The sequence below is a fragment of the Limulus polyphemus genome, unplaced genomic scaffold (genome assembly GCF_000517525.1).
Source record: "Limulus polyphemus unplaced genomic scaffold, Limulus_polyphemus-2.1.2 Scaffold2881, whole genome shotgun sequence".
Classification (NCBI taxonomy): Eukaryota; Metazoa; Arthropoda; class Merostomata; order Xiphosura; family Limulidae; genus Limulus; species Limulus polyphemus.
Genome location: NW_013668491.1, coordinates 66,952 through 88,448, shown reverse-complemented (window position 1 = coordinate 88,448; position 21,497 = coordinate 66,952). Strand labels below are relative to the sequence as shown.

Sequence of the window (21,497 nt, the reverse complement as noted above, 5' to 3'; positions counted from 1 at the left end):
CGAACCCGCGACCCTCAGATTGTGAGTCGAGCGCCTTATCCACCTGGCCATGCCGGGCACTATAATTTAGTTGTTAGAGAAAATCACCAAAATGACTTGGTGAATGGACAATTTAGTGTACTGATATATTTGTGTACTGTTTTATTTGAGTATTAGAATTGTTCAAAGGACTTCACAATCACGAAGGAGGTAGTGTTTTAACCAATATTTTCAATGTTATAATTTAGTTGGTTGCTAAAGGAAGCTGGTAACCATGATGATATAATAACCGAGTAGATTTGTCTTATACATAGAGACTAGGGTACATCTAATATATATAAAGCTAAGTTTGTGTCTGTTTGTTCGCACATTTCAGCCACCAGTTCCTTATACCTTTCCACATTTCTTTGATCAATCAACACCAATCTTGACGCAGTGATATAGGATGACATGAGGAAGGTCATGAAGGGGTTGGAAATCCCCCATCTTCTATATAAATAAACGTTAATATATGTGAATGTATCTGTTCCTTATACGTTTCCACATTTCTTAATCAATTAGCACCGAACTTGACACAGTGATACAGAATGATATGAGGAAGGTCAAGACGGAGATGGAGATAGACCCCCCATCTAATTTCATATTGATAAAAGTCTTGAAAACAGTATGTCTTTCTTTTCTGTATATTTTACCTTTATGTATTTTTATTATCTTTAGAGAGAAAAAAATAGTAGCACAATTTCATATCCTTTGTTACAAACGAATTTTTATTTCATCCATCCAGTGGTCGAGGGGTCTCTACCCCAATCCCAAGCTCCATCTCGGCGATATAGTTATTCATATGGTTATTCTTGGGACTTATCTTTGACTGTAAGCTTAGCTTCATTTTGCACATCAAGCAGCTACATGTCAAGTGTGCAAGGGCACTGAACATCCTCTGTGTCCTCTCTTCCAGATGTTGGGGAGCAGATCGATGTTATATGCTTAGGATCTATCGTGCCCTGATTCGATTCAAACTGGACTGTGGGTCTATGGTTCTGCCAGGACCTCGGCCTTGAAGATGCTGGATCCCATTCACCATCTGGGGCTTCGGCTCTGCACCAGGGCTTTTCACACTTCCAGAGTTTGTACATTGAGTCTCATGAACCTCCTCTTTACCTCCATCGTTTGCAACTTTCTTTACAATATGACTGATATAAGTTTGCTATGGCATCCCACCTGGGATTGTGTCTTTCTTCCTCGATGGGCCATGCTCTTTCAGAACAAACGGTCTGCAATTACTATCTTAGGCCTTCGTATCTGGGCACAACTGGCTGAATTGAGTCTGGCATTGGATGACATTGCTGTCCCCCAATGATCAGCCCATTCTGCCATGGCTTATTACCTTCCCTTCCAGTGACCTTTCCTTGAGTCATCTGAGGAAGGTGGATACTCCCGATTGGAAGTACCATTTTCTTTTTGCTGAACATCTTTCGAGCCATTCTTCTCTTCCTATTTACACAGATGGTTCAAAATCAGGTGACTCTGTAGGCTTTGCCATGGTTTGCTGTGGCTCGGTAGTTGCTCGCAGGATCCCTCTACAGTTTCTGTGTTCACTGCCGAGTTGTATGCTATTTCTCCTGCCTTGGATCATGTAGAAGCTATGCAGTACAGTGATTGTACTATTTACACTGATTCTCTTAGATCTCTACTGGCCCAGGAATCGCATAACATTAGGTCTCACCCTGTTCTCGTCGATATTCAACAATGACTGGCTCATTTCTATCTATCTTCTGTTTCCACACAGTTTTTCAGGATACCTGGCCATGTTGGAGCTCGCTGACAATGCAGCTAAGTCTGTCTGCTCTGGTGCCGTCACGGCCCTTCCTGTCCCGTACATGGACTATGGTCCTATCTTCAAGGCGCTGCTATGTGCCAGTTGGCAGTCGACTTGTGTGAGCAACGTCATAACAAGCTTTTCCAGATCAAACCTTCAGTTGCTCTTTGGCCGTCTTGCTTCTGTAAGGACCAGGAGGAAGTTGTCCTGGCAAGGCTACGCATTGGTCACAGTTTTTTAACTCGTCATTTTCTTTTATCTGGTAATGACTCACCAATGTGTAGCCTTTGTGTCACTCAAGTCACAATAGCTCACATCTTACTGTCGTGCCGTCATTACGACCGTGAGTGGTGGCACCATTTTAGACACTTGTTTTGTAAGAGTTTACCCCTGACGTTGGACAGTGTCATTGGCGATGGTGACCCTGTCGACTTGATTGTATTTTTAATTTTTTAAGAACAATTGGCCTTTTTAACTGAATATAACTCTTTTATCCTAATTTTGTACACATTTTAGTTTTAACTCCTTGTGTTTTTACATTTTACTATAGTTTATTTTTTTACTGTTCTTACTGGTTGTTTGGCGCAGATAGCCTCGTTGCTTTGCGCCATAAAACATCAAACAACCAACCAACGGTCGAGTACTCCAGTTAGTAATTTATAAATACGAGTAATCAGTTAGTGAAGTTAATAAGTATTCAATGAATTTACAAGTTCAGTGTCAAAAGAGTTCACAGTTTAGCAATAAAAGTGAGATTTATCGCATCTATTCAGTTACTTGAACAATTAGCAAGGAATTCTGTAAATTTTGTATCTGTAAGATAGGCATAGGTACAATAAGCTATGGAGTTTCATTTGAAGTGTTATTTGTCAAATCTAGGCCTACAACTTGTGCCAAAATGAACTTAGCCTGTAGAAACTTCCTAGAAAACAAGACAGGATTAGAGTAACTTAATCTACAAGACCTTTTTTTTGTCCTTTTTATTAGTGACATTTTTGTGCGCCAGTAATACCAAGTGTGGGGCACGCGTATACCTGATTCAATTTCATTACTCATCATGATCTCTACCCTCAAATTGAAATCCTTGTAAGCAGGATCAATGTAAATTAATCTATGAAATATTGGGCGTGGTCAAATATATCAACGATAGGGTTTGACCTCCTGAGTCTAAAACTGTAATTATATCTCAAATTGGTCAAGAGATGAGGAAGCTATGAGCTAAAAGTTTGTATTAGAAAAAATACAACAAAAAACTCGTAGCCATTATATGAGCTGCTATGCCGCGGCTAAAAATATACGAATTCCTTATCGTTATATCGACAGGAATTGACATTATTTTTACCAAGTAATCCAAAATAATTCACCCAATAATAGAATAAGATACAATGGTTGTGCCAGAAGTAAAACTATTTTGGTGACAACAAAATAGTTGAATAAAACTGAAATCACAATTGTTTAAGATGATGACAACAAATGCAAGATGCAAGAGTAAACCTTCCTAGAAATGATGATATAGTTAAAAGAAGGTCGTGAAGAAAGAGACAAAAAATTAAAAGACCAAGAGGAAAGAGACAGAAATTTAAGAAAGGAATTTAAAAAGATAATTGTTTAAAGAAGAAATGAAATACAAAATAAATCTGATTGAAGTGAAGCAATAGAAAATATACAGAAAAGTACAAAAAGTCTCTAGTGACAACATTAAAGAAGTTCAGAAAGGCTGTGATGACAAAATTGAACAAGTACAAAAGAAATAATGAGAGAATAAAAAAATTTGGAAAATAAATTGGCAAATGCAAAGATAAATCCAGCCATACGTCTTTCTACACCTGCCCAAGAATTCCAACTTAAAGCACCGTTTATTACAAAATACGGGATAGGAGAACCTAATTGGTCTACACCTACTACCACTAGTGTTGTGCCATCTGTTACTGCAGGACCTTCCTGGACTACTACAGCTAATTAAACAAAATTACCCAATTGAGAAACGAATGGATTATGATGAAAAGGTAACATTTCCAATGTGAACAGGCGGAAAAATGAACAATTTATTTTTCTTTTGATAATTTAACTAAAAATACCAGCTTTAACATCATTATGTTATCTTCCAGCTGAGAGCCATAACAACTATCAAGGATTGGTAGCTGTCTTATCCAACAAGTTTGGAGTGACACACCAGAAGGAAGTATCAAATATCAAAGTTCCAGAGCAGGGTACAGAGTAAAGAAGAGACTTTAGCTGAACCTATGAAAGACTTGATAAGGCTCGCCAAATTATCTTAGCCAGATGCTATATGTGAAATGACGGATTCGTTGGCACATGGTTAATTTATAGATACCGTCACAGATGAAAATATGAGAATTAAATTGAAACTAAGTAAGTGTACATCTTTAAAGGAAGCTCTCCAATTGGAGATGAAAGTTGAATCCATTAAAGTTACAGATAAACCATTAATGGTGTCGTCTAGAAGTTACAATTACAGGACCATGAGATTGAGTGGTATTGAAATATTCATTTCCCCTGAAGATAGTATAGAGTGTCTGAAGGGATTAGATAGACAACTAGTTACATTGAATAAAGGAAATAAAGGACAAGACATTGGTGTTTCATGTGTAACTTGAAAGAGCGTGTTACCAGGAACTGTAGGAAAAAGCCTATGGGGAATAACAATCTCTCTCAAAGGATGTCCGTAAAATAAAGCTGTTATAATTATGGAAAACACCGCCGAAGCTGTAAGAAGTCATTGGCTGTTATTCAGCCAAGGATACAGCGCCCAACCAGATCAAAGAAACAACAAATAGCAAACCAGATATCGAGAAAACAGGAATTAGCTGGATTTATTGGGTCAAGTTCATCTGGAAATACTCCATCTGCTCCAAATGAGATAAGAAGCTCATTATTTGAGGAAAATTATCAATGAGCAATGATGAGAAATCTTTCAGTATATTGATCGACACTGGTTTATTATACAGTTACAATAGCTCAATTTTGCTAATGAAAAATGATAAATTGACTCCAGCAATGACGAAAGAAGATGTATTGAAGCAAACAGCAAGTGGACACAAAGTTCTATCAGGAAAAATGTTGGAAGTTACTCCTACTGTAAAAAAGCTTCTCTACACCTTGTGATGTGTGAGTAACTAATGTCGAGAAATAGTGCACATTGTGAATGGACTTCATCTGGAGATATGAATGCGAGATTAAGCTAGCTTCTCATAGTTTCATAGTCTATGAAAAATAAATTTTTGTGTACTATATGGTAGTTACTACACCAGAGGGTGAACTTCTAGTGACAATGTCCATTGTACCATCAAGAAGTGAAATACTCATATCAGGAGTTATTAGGAATAAATCTACATCTAATGAATATGCCAGAGTGAAGGCAACTACTCCAGCATGTCCTAATACATTGACTGATGAATGGAAGAGCTCCCATGAATCTGAAGAATATAGACCTCATACATGACTTAACCTGGGAAAGAATTTAATAAACTAGATATAAAGTGAAAGGTTGTTATAATGTTAGTGCTGAAAATAATGAATTCTATTCAGGTGGTATGGTATGGCTATACAATCCCTGCCACAAGAAAGGATAAACTTCAAAGTTAAGCAGGTGTTGGGAAGGAGCATATTTTATACTGAAAACATCCAATGGTGTGCATTATGAATTTCAGAAAGACAAGTGGTCTAAGCTAAAGGTCATCCACTATAATTTTCTTCGAAAGAATGTCTGGGAAGAAATAGCCAACTTGGTAACTCCAGAGAAGAATTTGTGAGTGGAAAGTCAACCTGCTGAGGAGCTCAGGGTTCCTGTCGAGACGACTTCCAGAAGACGACAATAGATAGAACTGCCAGTAGATTCACTTGGCCTCCTTCCTATGAAGAACTCCCTAGTGACAGAAAAGCTAGTGACAAAAAAGGACAAGAGGCCATTCTATCTACATACCATGGACCTCGGAATAGAAAATCACCAAAATGACTTGGTGAATGGACAGTTTGTTGTACTGTTTTATATAAGTTTTAAGACTGGTCAAGGGACTTCATAATACAAGAGGGGGCTGTATTGTAAGCTATATTTTTAATGTTATAATTTAGTTGTTTGCTAGAGGGGGCTGCTAACCATGAGAATGTAATAATCGAGAAGCTTTGTTTAATATCAAGAGATTGTTTTATATGTATATAAAATCCACTGTCTGTTGATAACACTAAAACTGCATCAGTGGTTAGAGTGCATGAACCTCAAGTTAAAGTATCGTGTCCAAATACCAGTACAGTTGGGATTATTTTCTTTTTAAATAAGTGGTCATGCTTAGAGCAAGCTTTTTCAATAATCTGAAAATACGAACACCATGATATTCTAATTTAATATTTGTTAATATTGGATTTTGAATACTGAATGTCAGAGTGGCTCGATGTTTAGAGTGCTCAATTCTCATATGCAAGTCTCCTGTTAAAATTCTAGTCGTTTCGAGAGTTCATGTTAATTATTTCTAGATAAATGATCATATTTGCAGCAAGCTCTTTCAACATCATTATACATTAAATAGGGGATTTATGATATTGGTAATATTGAAATTAAAATATGATATATTTATAGCATCAAGCCACCTCAGGTTTTCATTTCAACTGAACATTTTTAGCGTTATCTATAAAATAAATTCTAAACTAAAATTCTGACTAAAACTAAAAATTGTTCAGAAACAGTGTTAGAGAGAAAATATCACTTAGTTAGGGGAAAAAGATGGATGGCAGGACAAAATCAAGAAAGTTTAGCAAAAATTATGATAATTGAAGAAGAAGAAGAAAATTGAAACTGTCAAATAAAGCTCCTGAAGTAACAAAGCAAAGAAGACAAATTGACGCTGAGAAACATGCAAACAAGTTCTGGCGCCCTATGTCTTGAACAACAGGTATATCAGCTAGTTATTTATGAATGTGAGTAATAACAATAATGAATATTCAGTGAGTCAATGAACTCAGTGTCAGGGTGTTCTTCACAGTTTAGTGTTAGAAGTGATATTTATAGTGTTTTTTCACTTACTCGAATAATCAGTGAGAAAACTGTGCTACTTTTGTATTTGTAAGGTAACTTTATGTACCATTAGTCTCAAATTTCTGTTGAAACGTTGTCTGTGAACTTAAGCCTACAAATCAGAGGTGATCATAGCCTGTAGAAGCATTAAAGCAGTCTTTTTTTTGTAATGGTTTGTATACTAACATATAGTTCAAGTGGTGCACATTAGTATATATATTTACTAAAATTAGGAGACTAAAAACATAAAGGTTTTAAAACGAATATTTTTTGAAAGGTTGATTAATTGAACAATAGTTTCATTTCGACATATATATTTTTCTTTTTTAAATGTTCGACAAAATAAAAAAAATTTAAATCAATTTCTATTTCAAATCAGTTGTTTCTTCCAATAGAAATTCGTTGTGAAGAATCATATAAGCAAGGAAAGATTGAAGAGATTTTGGCTAAGCCACATGAAGAACTTGTGCTGGGCTGTAATAATAACAAACACCAGGGTAGTCAACCTGTGTGGTTTAAGGACAATACCATTATAGATATTCTTGGCTTCACAAACATCCAGGTTCTTCCAAATAGTTCTCTACTATTGGAGGTTTATTCTGTTAGAGACCAAGGTTTGTATTATTGTCTAACTCAAAGTTCTGAAAGTCTTCAAATAAACCGAGCAGTGCGAATAAGAATTCTGGAAGAAAAACAACCAACAGTTCCAGTGAATGCATTATCAGCTCAGGAGTGCTTTTTAGAATTTCGGAATCAGATGACAAAGTTGTATGTAAGACCAGGAAGTACAGCTTTACTACATTGTGATGTTAATGATCCTACAGCAAGTGTTTCATGGTTTGTTCATGGACAGCATATTGAATCTGATGATAGGATTGGTGACATAGGTCAAGGAAAGTTTCAGATAATGAACTTCACAGCTTCAGACAGTGGCATTTATAGCTGCATTGTGCAAACGCTCTATGACGAGAAGTGCAAACTGTCAAGAAATATTGAGGTGGCTGTAGAGCAGCAATCAGTGTACCCTGTCTACACTTGTGGTCGACCTTTAGAGAAGGAGACTCGAAGAAAAAAACGAATTATTGATGGCGTTCGGGCTCCCCAAAATTCAGCACCGTGGATGTGTATGCTATCGACGGAAAAGGTCCCTGTAGTTTGTGGTTGTTCCTTAATAAGTGACAAGTGGATCGCTACAGCTGCTCATTGCTTTAATTATCTTGATAGCAAGGGAGTCGTAACTCGAGTACACACTGATGATGAAGCAAGAAATAATTTTTTTATCAAACTTGGAAAGGTGCGAAGAAGCCCAGAGCCTGAAGAAGTTTATGCTAAGATCCGCCATCTAGTAATTCATCCTAACTTTCGATCCAGGATACGTTACCCAGGAAGCAATCCAATTATCAATAATAATGATATTGCTTTAGTGCAATTAGAAGAACGTGTAGCCTTTAAGCCTAATGTACTTCCTGTTTGCCTTCCCATGAAAGGTTTTCTTGAAAGTTTTCCCATTGGTTCTTTGGGGATGGTAACGGGTTGGGGAAGTGTCAGTGTCCAAGGTGCAACCAAAGCTTTAACGCTTCAACAAGCCAATCTTCCTCTCGTAGCTAGAAGGGTATGTGCAGACAGTTCAAGTTATACTATCACTGAGAACATGTTTTGTGCGGGTTATGCTGAAAGTTACAAGCCTGACACCTGTGGTGGGGACAGTGGTGGCCCATACATTATGAAATTTCAGGGAAGATGGTACCTTGCTGGAATTGTTAGCTGGGGGGAGGGTTGTTCTTCCCCGAGAAAATATGGCGTTTATACAAAGGTTGAAAATTTCCTTTCTTGGATTCGATCTACCATTGCAGAAAATTAATAAAGGGGATGAAATAACCAGTATCATCAAAATCCTGACATCATTTGATTAACTTTATTTCGACTTTTTATCTTTACAATGAATGTTTGATAAGCAATAAATATACAGCTCTAATTTATACATATCATTTAAGGCAACCTGGCTGTACAATTATTAAATGACTAATTGTGATTTATAGAGAAAAAATGCGAAATAAATTAATATTTATGAGTGATAAGTAAAGAAAAATATAATGTTCGTAGAAAATTAATTAATTTAATGTAATTCTTTGTTATATACATGTTAATTACAGTTAAGACATAATGACAAACTGAAAACAGAATAATCCCCATCAACAGTCTTTATTTTTTGCGACATGTATAAACTAGAATATTTAAGGATGTAAGACTAATGGCTTAGAAGCCTTAGAGACTTCAGTGTATGATGTAGTTGCTTAGTCTATCAGAGTATCTATATCTGCACAGCTTTCTTTTAAATGGTATATAAAAATGTGGTTTATAATGAAGTCGTTACGATTTCAACTGGATTATATAAAATGGATATCTTTATCAGTGACCACAATATGCTCGTCGTTAATTAATCACCTGAAAAACATGAACAATCAGATCTAGGCATTAACAAAAACTTGCATTTTATGTAGATTTACCTGTTTAAATTATGCACACTTTTGTTTTATTCTGTAAATTTATATGATCAGCTTAAAATCTGTTATCAAAAATCAAAAAAATATTTTGTGAAATAATTTTGACATTTCCAACATTTCAAAATAATAACTATAATCCAAGAAAGTAATTATCGGGATTGTTCAGACACTGCTTGCTGATTTGCTGCATCCGCAAGAATGGTAGAAATGATGACAGCTAGACTGCCATGACAGGTGTAAGTTATCATGCTACCATGACAACAGAAGTTGTACAGAGAACATGTTGCTAAGCATGACATCATACTTTGAGATTTACACAACATAGAGTATGTTTCTTGGGCCACAAAGTGGCACCAGAGAACATGTTGGTATAATGAGCAAACCAACAGAAGATGAGAATGTGTTATCAACTTTATAATAACAAAGTTAAAATTAATAATTTAATATAATTTGCATAATGTTGTGTTTAAAAGTTTCATTAAGTCAATTGTATTACTAAAGATAGTGATTATATCAGCGGAAGGTGTTTCTATAAGGGACAGTGTTACTATACTTCCATAGGACTACCCACAGATTTCAATTTTTCTCAATTTATGTATATATTTTTCATTTATATATTTAACTGTATTACATGTGTTTCTACAGAGTGTTATGTCACTAACTCATTTAACATACTGCTGAAAACGTTTTTATCACACCTAATGTTTTGTTTTAATAGATGCTGAATGAGACAGTCAATTGTGATTTTATGATTTAGTACACACTTAACGTATTGTTGTACAGTTTCGCTTCTATAATTGATTTGCATAACATCATTTTAAAAGTTACCCTCCTGAAGAGGACGTTTATTCAATCTAAAAATATCATGAAATAATCTAACATACAAGCTTCAAGTTCACTTGTTTGGCTTTAAGGATTAAATATGCTGTTCCTTACTGACATAGTTATGATTTTTATTGTGTATGACAAAATATTTCACACATGTTACTATATAATTTTCACATATGTTTTACAAAGACTGACAGTGCTTCTACGGGTGGACGATGCTATTAATACAAGGTCATACTAAGGTTAGTGTTAATGTAGGTGGATGGTGTAACTAAGAGCAGTGTTTCTGTAGTTCTATAGGATTTTAACAGAACTCTCTTTCACTCATACAAGTTAAAACTGTAATTTCAACGAGACAACTATTATCATGCTTTTACATATGTCAGTTTTATCCTACATATTATCCATTATTTGAACGAGGCAAATATTATAGCCAATAATTTACCTTCCATACTTTTAAAGTTATCATCCTGAAAAGGGCGCTTATTTAAATCTTATGTTTAGCTTTAAGTTGATTGCTAAAGTATAAAAGATTACTATTGTAGAAAATCATACCTCTCTGTATATGTGGTCACAAATCTTTGTCAAGAGCTTGTTTCTTAGTGATTGAAACTATCTGGATATAGACTAAAAGCTCAATAAACTCTGATTGTCAAAAACGATTATATACCACTTTACAAAAGTAAACTTCTTACCTTTTTCTCTGCTACATGTTAGCCATCAAACGAATTCTAGATACTTAATTATCAGTGTCACACACATACCAATAGTGGTGGTTATTTCAACATATTACTGATTCATACCAAGTGATGACAAGTGTAGAAAGCTTTGACACCTGTGTTTGCCTAAGGCTAAAACAAGTAATGCTTTCATTTCTACAAAACTGATACACAAACCAGAAATTTTATTTCCATATCTTTTCAAAACTTTATGTACACTATATCATGTAACCATATTAGTGTTCCAAAGCATTAAATAATTTTTAACAAATGAAAGTAACCAAAAAAGAGTTGACAATCATAATCCTTAAAGGACCTTTATTTATAAATCAAATGATTATTTTTGACTATTTCAAAACAGATATTTCTTCACATGTATTTTGAAACTGTTAAGGTAACGTGAATTATATTTTCGCTTAAAAATTAGATACATCAGTGTTCTCTGATTTTCATACAAAACTTTAGGATATGCTAATGCAATATTTATGAAAACATTTTAATTTGCAAAATACTGATAATGCAGTCATTTGTGTGTACATTTAGATATTCCCCAAATATTACTACATTGGGCTCTTGGAATTGTACAGAATAAACATAATGTATTTCATATGAGGAGATTCGTCCCGAAATTAGTAAAGATGAGGGATATTCTTTTTATGAAGATAATGGTTTTGTTTAAACGAACGAAACTCTAAAGTCATTTTCAGGATCATCACATCCCGAGAAAGCGAAAGCTAATGATGAAAGGTTTCTCACTTCTTATATTTACGATAAATATCAGCATTAATTTGTTACCTGATCTTTTAGGATTTATATTTCTTCCTTAGTGAGACCAACCGTGTTAATACTGTTGATGTATATAAATTATCAAGTATGTCTAGATAAATATAAGAGTTTGTCTCAACTCTTTCTAGTAGATTTCTTAAATGTTCATTTGTTTTGTCTCTCAAGTTTATCATAAAAGGTTAAGCTAGATACATAATTATCTAATCTTTGATCTTTAGTCAGGCTTCGAGCGTACATGCTCAAAAGTTGTTACATTTAAGATGAACACTAATTGTAACTGACAAAATGAATAATAAAATTTGATATACTTTGTAGAAATGTAAAATATAATACATCACATTTTACTGTAACATTGTTTCAAATTCTATGTTAAAATGTATCGTGATAAATTTATTGTTCATTTACACACAATGTTACACAAATGAAAAATATAAATTGTAACTAAAATAGTAGTATGAGCATAATGTACCAAAGTTGTGTGAGAGCTAATCCAGTATTTCCTAAATTAAAAAGTTCATAGTATATTAGTGTACCTTAAAGTTTTGTTACTAAATGTTACAGTCAATTTAGTTACAGATTTCGAGTGTATGATATGATTCGTATATATTTTAAGATAAAAGAACTCTGATAACTTCAGGGAATGCCCCTTATATTTTGTTCACTATGATTCATTCTATTTGACTAATATCATGCTAGAACAAGTATATACCACACATATTATTACACTGGGCTGTAAGTCAATATCTTATAAACTAAGATGTTTTCATAAATAGTATGTTAGTATATCGTGAAGTTTTGTATGAAACATGAGTTTTATATAAGAAAATCACAAAGCACTGATTTGTAACTGACAGTTTGAATCATTTTTAAGTGAAAAGATAATTCATGTTAGCCTAACAGTTTCAAAATCTACGAGGAAATATCTGTTTTGAAATAGCCGAAATATAATCACTTGATTTATAACAAAATGCCCGTTTACGATTATGATTTCAACTCTCATTTTTTAGTTATGTTCACTTATGAAAAATGTGTTTGATTCTTTGGAAAACAAATAGGGTTAAATGATATGGTGTGGTTAAAGTGTTGTTTTGAAAGATACAGAAATAAAAATTCTGGTTTGTTTGTCAGTTTTATAGAAACGAAAGCATTACTTGTTTAGCTTCAGGCAAACACAAGGGTCAAAGCTTTCTACACTTGCCATCAGTTGATATGAGTCTATATCCAAATGGTTTCAATCAGTAAGAAACAAGCTCTCAACAAAGATTTCTGAACATATATACAGAGAGGTAAGATTTTCCACAATAGTAATCTTTTAGACTTTTGCAATCAACTTAAAGCTAAACATGAGATTTTAATTGCAATTAAAAGTATGTAAGATAAAGCATTGGCTATAATATTTACTTTGTTGAAAAAACGTATGATAAAACTGACATATGTAACAGTGTTATAATAGTTGTCTCGTTGAAATAACGATTTTACTTGTAAGAGTGAAACAGAAGATATGTTAAAATCCTGCAGAAGTATAGAAACACTGCCCTTAGTTACACTGTCCACCATAGAAGCATTGTCAGTCTTTGTAAAACATATTTAAATGAAAATTATAAAGTAACCTGTGTGGAATTAAATATTTTATCAAGAATTGTTACATGCAATACAAATCATGCATATACGGGTAGAGGAATAGTATTTTCAATCCATAAAGCCAAATAAATGAAGCTGCAAGTTTGTATGTTAAATTATTACATGATATTTATATATATTTAAATAAATGTCCTTTTCAGGATGTTAACTCTAAAATTAATTGACTGTCCATTTATAGAAACTTCACTCTCCTTTGTAAAACAAATGTAATACAGTTAAATATATAAATGAAAACTATAAACATAAGACAAGTTGAAATCTGTATACAATCCTAAGGGGCTATCTGTCTATAGAAACACCACCCACCTTTGTAAAACACACACAATACGCCTAGTAAGACCATCCACCTATGAAACATTTTATAATGCAATCCTTTTAGTAACACTATCTGCCTTTGTAAAACACATTTAATAAAGCTAAATAAAACATGAACCACCCAGGAATTTCACAAAAATTCTAATAGAAATAGAAGCTACAGACAAAATCATCTTAAAAAGCAGACTTGTTCTTGAAATAACACTCGTGACCTTTTGTCTCAATGGCTGCTAAAATATTGATAATAGCAAAACAGTTGATTTTCCAATTGTTAGAGAAAAATGGCTATGCATATTTTATTCAAACCACACTAAAAAACTCCTGCATAGATCATAGGACTATCTTTATGTTGATTCTTGAAGGAAAAGGAGAGATTTTATCAGTTTTTGGATCGCTATTGGCCAAGCACCGAAGGCTACAGCAAAAATGGCTAGGTATATTGCACTAAAATTTATGCACAGCTACTAAACAAACTCCTGCAAAGGTTTTAGGGCTCTTCTTAAGTTGATTCTTGAAAGTCGGGATTTCTACCCTCTAAAATTTTCAAAGTTCTTCTTTGCTACTAACGTAAGCTCTTCAAAGCCATTCAAGCATCACAGAAATGTAAAAGCCATTTAAGCACTGTTATACTAGTCGGAAATACTCCATTTTATACTAGTCAGAAACTCTTCGTTTTATTAGAGAAAACAATATGTGTATTTATAACAGTGTCTCCATCCTTATTATTATTATTGATTATAGTTTTACAAGCCGCTACAGAATAAACGGCTACGAATATTTTACTGAAACCTGGACAATAGTAATTATTGCAATATTGAGTATATCATAGGAAGATCGTTCGTTTTCCTCATCCTGAAGAATTTCTTTAAGTCTTTCACTTTTTCACTATTGAAAAAATCTGGTGTCTTACTAATGCACGTCAATTAGAAAATAATTTGGGCAACTTATAGTGTATTAATTGTTAACTGCTACAATGAGGATTCATCATTTCTCGAGTTCGCTGTTCTTCATTTTCTCCCGAGTTCGCTTTTGTACTTTGTCTCTACATGGTTTTCTGCTATTATTTCAGTGCGTTTTCTAACAGTAAACAATTACCATAGTAGATTTCTCGACTCTTGTGAGTGGTGATTTATTCTACTGATTTTCGTACTTCGCCCCAGTGGTGTAGTGCTAAATAAAGAAGTGTGCAAATGCGTTTTCAAAGTGTTACTATCAATAGTATTTATTACGTCACCAATACATAAAAACACATACTTCAGAAATAGTAGCTGTAAATTGTAATTGAAATCTACATTCAAAAATGTTACAATAGAAATTAATTTTCTCTAACTTTGAACTTTTGAATTCGTGGATAACTTATTAACAGAACTTATAGTGAGTTCCTTGGACTTGGCTACTCTTGTTCATGTATCAGTTGCTGAACGATGACACTTAAGCTATTTGTATCCATAGTCGTCTGGTTTCCAGTTTTGAATCAGAGGGCCGTGAAGCTAATGGACATGAAATTTGTCACATGGTTGATTAACAGCCTGGACCTTGTTTCCGTTATGATAAGGTTCGTGCTTCTATAGCCTCGTTCGCATTCGGAAGAGCTGCATGGGATGACTTTGGAACAACCGACTAAAGGATTCAAATTTGATGTAATATGTCTAGAAAGGCTATGTATGCTGTGGTTGTTTTTGAAAATGGAAATCTGAAACGTTTACAAAGGGATTCTATTTCTCTCTGTCCAAAGCCTGGATTTATCTCTGCTGGCCAGTCATTGATTTGTAAGGTACGGAGATCAGAAATTATGTTTGGAATAGAATTATAGGTGCCTGGCTGTGATCCAGTTGGTTCATGAGAAGAAGTTGGTGTGTATAACCGTTGTTTCATATTGTTTATGATACTGGTTAAAAATTGACCATGATTGATCGAAACAATCTTATTGTTCTCTGTCAGTGTTATTAATGAAACTTCATTTCCTTAATGGCATTCTTTGCTTCTACATTATTTTCTCAAGCTACAAAACCATATTTTGACTCAACTAAAATTGATAAGTACTGTATACATGAAGTCAAAATAGGGATTTGTAGCTTGAGACAATAATGTAGACACTATTTCCAGTCTAGTTTGTTTACCTTTTTCAAATCCCTAGTTATAGTCTTGAAAATGTTATCTTTGCATTTTGATTTAACTTCCTTCTGTACTTTTCACGATCCTTATTCACCCTTTTAAATGAAAACTATAAACATAAGTTGAGACAAGTTGAAATCTGTATGCAGTCTGTAAGCCTACATAACATTATTAGCATCGTCTGCTAGTGACATGATCTGCTTATGTAACCTTAGTAACACTGTCCGCCTTTGTAAAATGTACGTAAGAGAAAACTATGAAGTTGATAAGATTAAAATAGCAGATCGTTTTACTTATATGTGATAGTAACACTATTCAGCTCAAGAAACAACAAAAAGTATAGCATACAAGTTAAATATAGAAGTGAAAATTTTAGAACTAATGAATTAGTGAAGTGTTTCATACATAAAATGATGGATATTTGTAAAAAGTATACTAGGCAGATAACTATGTTAACAATGTCCTTAGTAGCATCATCCGCCTGTACAACCTTAGTAATACTATCCTCCTATAGAATCACAGTTAATACAGTTAAATATATAAATGAAAAATATAAACATAAGTTGAGACAACTTGAAATCTGTATGTGGAACTATAGTAACACTGTCTCTTATAGAAACACCGCCCGCCTTTGTAAAACACACACAATACACAGAGTAAGACCATCCACCTATATAAACACTACCTTTAGTAACTCAATCCACATAGCGAAACTGTAAACACAACGTTATGTAAGTTAGATCAAATTATCAATTTTAAGACTTTGATTGTTACTATAAACTTGATGACATATTGTCATCCTGTGGTGGTTTGCACATCATACCTGCCTCCCAGTGGCATAGCGGTATGTCTGCGGACTTACAACGCTAGAATCCGGGTTTCGATACTCGTCTTGGGCAGAGCACAGATAGCCCATTGTGTAGCTTTGTGCTTAACTTCAAACAAACACATCATACCAACACGCCCTCTGGTGCAACGTTATAGCCCTAGCAACATACTCTCTTTTGTGTAACACTCGAACTATGATGTTATGCCTAGTAACGTGTTCTCTGGACTGCTTCCATTGTCATGGCGGCATAGCAACGTGCCCCTATCTACGCGCCCTCTGGATTCTCTTCGTGGACGTCATCGTCTCTACCTTCCATCCATCTGAGGCAGCCTATCAGCGCTCGGTGTCAGAGCAATTACGATAACTACTCAAGAGAATTATAGTGAGTTAGATTTTCATTCTTTTTGTTCCGCAAGTTTGAATAGATTGCTCTCGAATTTGAGTACTGACAAGTCTACATATTTGAAACATTCAAGGTATCCAACTCTTAGATCAACTGAGTGAATGAAGTAGATTGTTTGTTTGTAATTAAACACTAAGCTACTCGTGCTATCCGTGCTCTGCTCACCACGGGTATCGAAACTCGGTTTCTAGCGTTGTAAGTCCGCAGACATGCCGCTGTGCCACTGGGAGGCCATTACAGAATAGATAATTTAGTTTGTTATGGGGGGGGGGGCATATACGCGGAACCCAGTGTGAACGTACATATCCATATAAAACAGTACAAGTTTAATGGACGTCGTATTTAATTACGAAAAATTTTCTTTTGTTGTTCCTCCATCAGAAAAGTAGTTTTATTAGTTAATGACTTTCACATAAGCACAGGGATGAAATTCTGCTGGTACTCATTGGTACTGAGTACTGGAACTTATTTATTAAGAAGATACTAGTACCGGGACTTATTTAAGTTATTTTTTCGGATGCGTGTGCGTTCCACTGTTCCGTCTGAAAGCATTTATTCATTGACACTCAAATTGTCGTTTTTTTATGTTTACATGTAATATTTTTTCTTTCTCAAAAACAGGTCCACTTCACCCAGCTGAGTACCTCTATTTTTTATTTTTTTCTAGAATTTAACCCCTGCATAAGCAGTAGGTCAGAAGGTCACCAAAACGTTACTATACAATTATTTATAAATATCATTTTGATTAAAAAAGAAACTTCTGAAGGGCCATTTTCCGGAAGCATAAGATTGAGAATGAATGACATATCAAAGAATGAAAAGCAACCATGATTGTGAAAGCTGGCAACAATAATGACCCATCATTACATTGAGTCACCTTTAACATAGTATTAAAATATTATTTAAAAGTAGTATACGTAGACGTGTACGATTTATGTAGTTTATCTAGATTTATTTCACCAAACTGTACAGGTCTATTATTTAGATAATTAATAGGCGACATTATGGAATAAGTATTTGTTGGTGTTTTAATATAGGTATTCCATATTCAAAAACAAAAAAAAACGACCCAGACTTTTCAGAATAAAAAAATTCAAGAACTAAGTTTGTTTGTTTGTTTATTTTGTATCAAAAGTTTTTCATTATCATTTTAATATTTTTTCCCAAAAAATCGTCATTACGATCTGGCGAGAAAAGAAATGAGCGCCACAGTTGTCCAAGATTATATAATTGAAGAAAACAAAAAAAGGAAAGTAGGATTAGCTTTTATGTCCTAAGATGTAATCTAAAACAAACCATCAGTTCTATTCTCATCTATACACATTAGCAACTAAAAATATGGATATAATTGTGTGTCGAAGATGTACATTTTGTGTTGCTTCCGGCAACTAACAGTAGGGTTGCCTGCGATTGAGAAATCCTTCGGCGTTTCTACTGGATGGTTAAAGGTGATGACACAACATTTTCCCAGAAGGTCTTGTAGTTTTTCACAACTGTGGCTCTAGAAATAAAGAAAAAGGCGTGACATGCCCCCTTTTTTATTGTACATAAGTAGGAAGGAAAGAAAAAGTAATTTCAAACAAGACAACCCTTGATGATTATTTGTATACAAGTTACTCAGTACACGTTCGTGTCATTTTCATTCGTGTTTCATATTAAGTAGACTATCATATTCTGATTTATTATTGTTTGCTATCTTTTATCTAATAAAAAAAGGTGCGGCTAAAAAAGGATTGAGCGTGCAACTTAAAGTAATAAATCAAAATTGGCGGCTAAACTGTAAGCTACGCTTGTAGCATTGATAATAATTTTACAGCAAATATTCATTCATTAGTTAACCAGGCCGCGTTTTTTGTTCAATTTGGGGCACGTGAATATTTTTAAAATTGGATCCCTTTTTCCTAGTGATTTACATGTAGAAAGACACCTTAACAAATAAAATGAGAAAAGTATTATATTATGCGTCATTTGCGGGTAAATTTTATAAGTTCAAGATAAGTCTTATACTATTAGCATTATTGCTATTAATATAGTGTGTATATCTTCACGAAGCTTGGCAATCTTTCAGTAAACATTATAAGTCTTTCCCAAACAAAAAAAAACAACAACATATTTTTAGTGAAGTATCTTTAATAAACTAAAAAAAAAGATTTGTCCTCTAATATATATCAAATATTTGTTTTGGATAGTATGTGTGCAAAGTGATTTTCATGTTAAGATTAAAAATACTTTTCTTCATCTCAAAAATCCCAAATTTCATTTGTGTAATCTCTAAAACCTTCTAAATACACTTCAAATACAGTATACATATATTTATAATTAAATGTTATTGTTTGAATGCCTCATTGATTGCTCTTTGAACCGTGTCGACCTGCTATTCACGCTATTATAAGTTGTCAATCACCTGGGGAATTACCTTACCCACGAGCTACTCGAAGCTGCTCGCGTGCATGCCTCGTGAAATATTTTTATTATATTATTATTCATTTTACCTAATCTAACCTTAACTAACCTAAAGTGGTTCCTATTTTTACAGTTTAGTTACTTTTATAATAATAAATAAAGAATTAACATGAAAAACAAGACATAAAGTGCTTACCTCAGTATTCTTTTTTCTTTGCTGTAGATTATTGATGACACCTAATTCTACTTTTTTATACTAATAGTAGTACTGCATTAAATGATTTTTATTGAATTAAATAATGCACCAAAGAACATAGAATAACAACATGCAAAAAGCAGACACTTTTCTCTAACAATCACAATTTTTCTGGCTTTAACTATGCGACAAGAGGCGTTACAAATGCATCCAAACTGGTCGTTACCTTTCCCGTATTGATGATTATCTGTTTAGAACATAATGTAATATAATAAGTCGTTTGATAGATGAGAACATTGGCTTTCTATTGGTTATAGGTAATGTATAATTAAAAGTAAGAAAGAACTATTAACAAATCCTGAAAGAGAAGATGTGACAGGAGGGTCTGATTTTCTGTTTCATATACTCGGTAACCAAAGAAAGTTGAATGCTATAAAAATTATAGTTTGGCTGACCAATGACGACTTTATAGTGAGTGATTTACGTTTAATTTCGAAGTTACTGGAGGGGTGGTGGATAAAATAAAGAAGAGAAGATACCTAGAGAAAATGTGTAATGATTTTTTTAAATATTGGCTTATAGAATTAAGAACTTAAAACTTATATACTATTAAAATATGGACTATTAGCTAGGATTTTATGCTATACTAATTGGTATACCTAAAAGTTAGTAGTACCAAATCTATAAAGACTTTAAATGAGTACAAAGGGGTCACATGGTTGGTCAAATTGACCGAACCCGTGTTGTTAATGGGCCACTAATATCTTTTCACAAGCAAAATAGATGTGCAAAGAAATTTTTATTTGATGTATTTCACAAGCAGCTACAATAGAGCTAACTAAGCAAGCCATCCTTAAACTTGAAGTCTCTATTTTTGAAGTGATAGACCAGTGCTGATTTTTCCAAGCCAGTTCCCTTGGCTGTGGTTTCGCTAGATAGTAGATAGGGACTACTCTTGTCACACCGAAGAGTGGGATTTAGCGGTCACTGGAGCGCGATTTTGTTTTGCGGTAACGAAGTCGAAACAAAGGGACCATAAGCTCCACAGTCTGCACGCTAACCATAGGACCACGTTTGGCCACACACTGAAATATATTATGACGACTTGGGCCTTCTAATAAACTTTCTCACCAATTGTGTTCTAAATATTCTATATGATTAACAATATTCATTTAATTCTCATTGTGATAAGAAGTTCTACAACGTCTTCACCGATTTTTTAAAAAACGTTAATAATTTCCGAGTAAGCTGTATCCCGTTGCATCGTATAACTCATTTAAAAATATGTTGTCTCTACATATAACTACTTCAGTCATTCACAATTATTATTTACATACTTAGGACGGTAAAGGCAACTATTGAATTGAAAAAATGCATTTTCTTTCACCCTATTTTACTTAAGAACTTTTAAATATACTCAACACGAAGTTCAGTATTGTAAGTTGAAAATGAAGAAATTACTTAGAAAAATAAATTTCAAATTGGTTATTCACCAGAAGTTTTTCAATCCATTTTCTGGTTACTCTTTAAGATATTTTTTTCATTAGAGTTTTATTTTAGCCTTGATTTTGTTTGAAAATTTATTGTTACGTATCTGCTCATTTGTTAATTTCCGGTATAAATTCTTTCAGAGGAACTCCAGCGATACAAGTCCTTTCTTAATTAAAACTAGTTTATTCTTTTTTGATACAACTTTGTAATATACAGAATTTCCACAGTCACTTTAACTTAACTACTTTTATAAACACACGCTATAATTCACAGCGATTCACTTACTGTACCTACTGCTCGCTTGACTCAATTATCTATCACTATATTTATCTATCTATGCAATTCTATCTTTTTTCGCTGGCTTTATTTGCCGGGCTTATATACTAGAAAAAAGAGGGTGCCTCGAACAAACTACAGTTGCCAGGAAAATTCATGATCCTTCT

General features: G+C 33.8%; 1 protein-coding gene across 2 annotated transcripts in view; it reads left to right on the top strand.

The window, feature by feature from the left end:
• The window catches only part of LOC106468126 (vitamin K-dependent protein C-like), a 32,367-nt gene extending 23,496 nt beyond the window's left edge, over positions 1-8,871 (top strand). For both annotated transcript variants that reach the window (XM_022396428.1, XM_022396429.1), the window contains exon 3: positions 7,220-8,871. In XM_022396428.1, the coding sequence (XP_022252136.1) occupies positions 7,220-8,685 (1,466 nt within the window). In that variant the 3' untranslated portion in view covers positions 8,686-8,871. The remainder of the gene's footprint in view (positions 1-7,219) is intronic.
• The last annotated feature ends 12,626 nt before the right edge of the window (positions 8,872-21,497 follow it).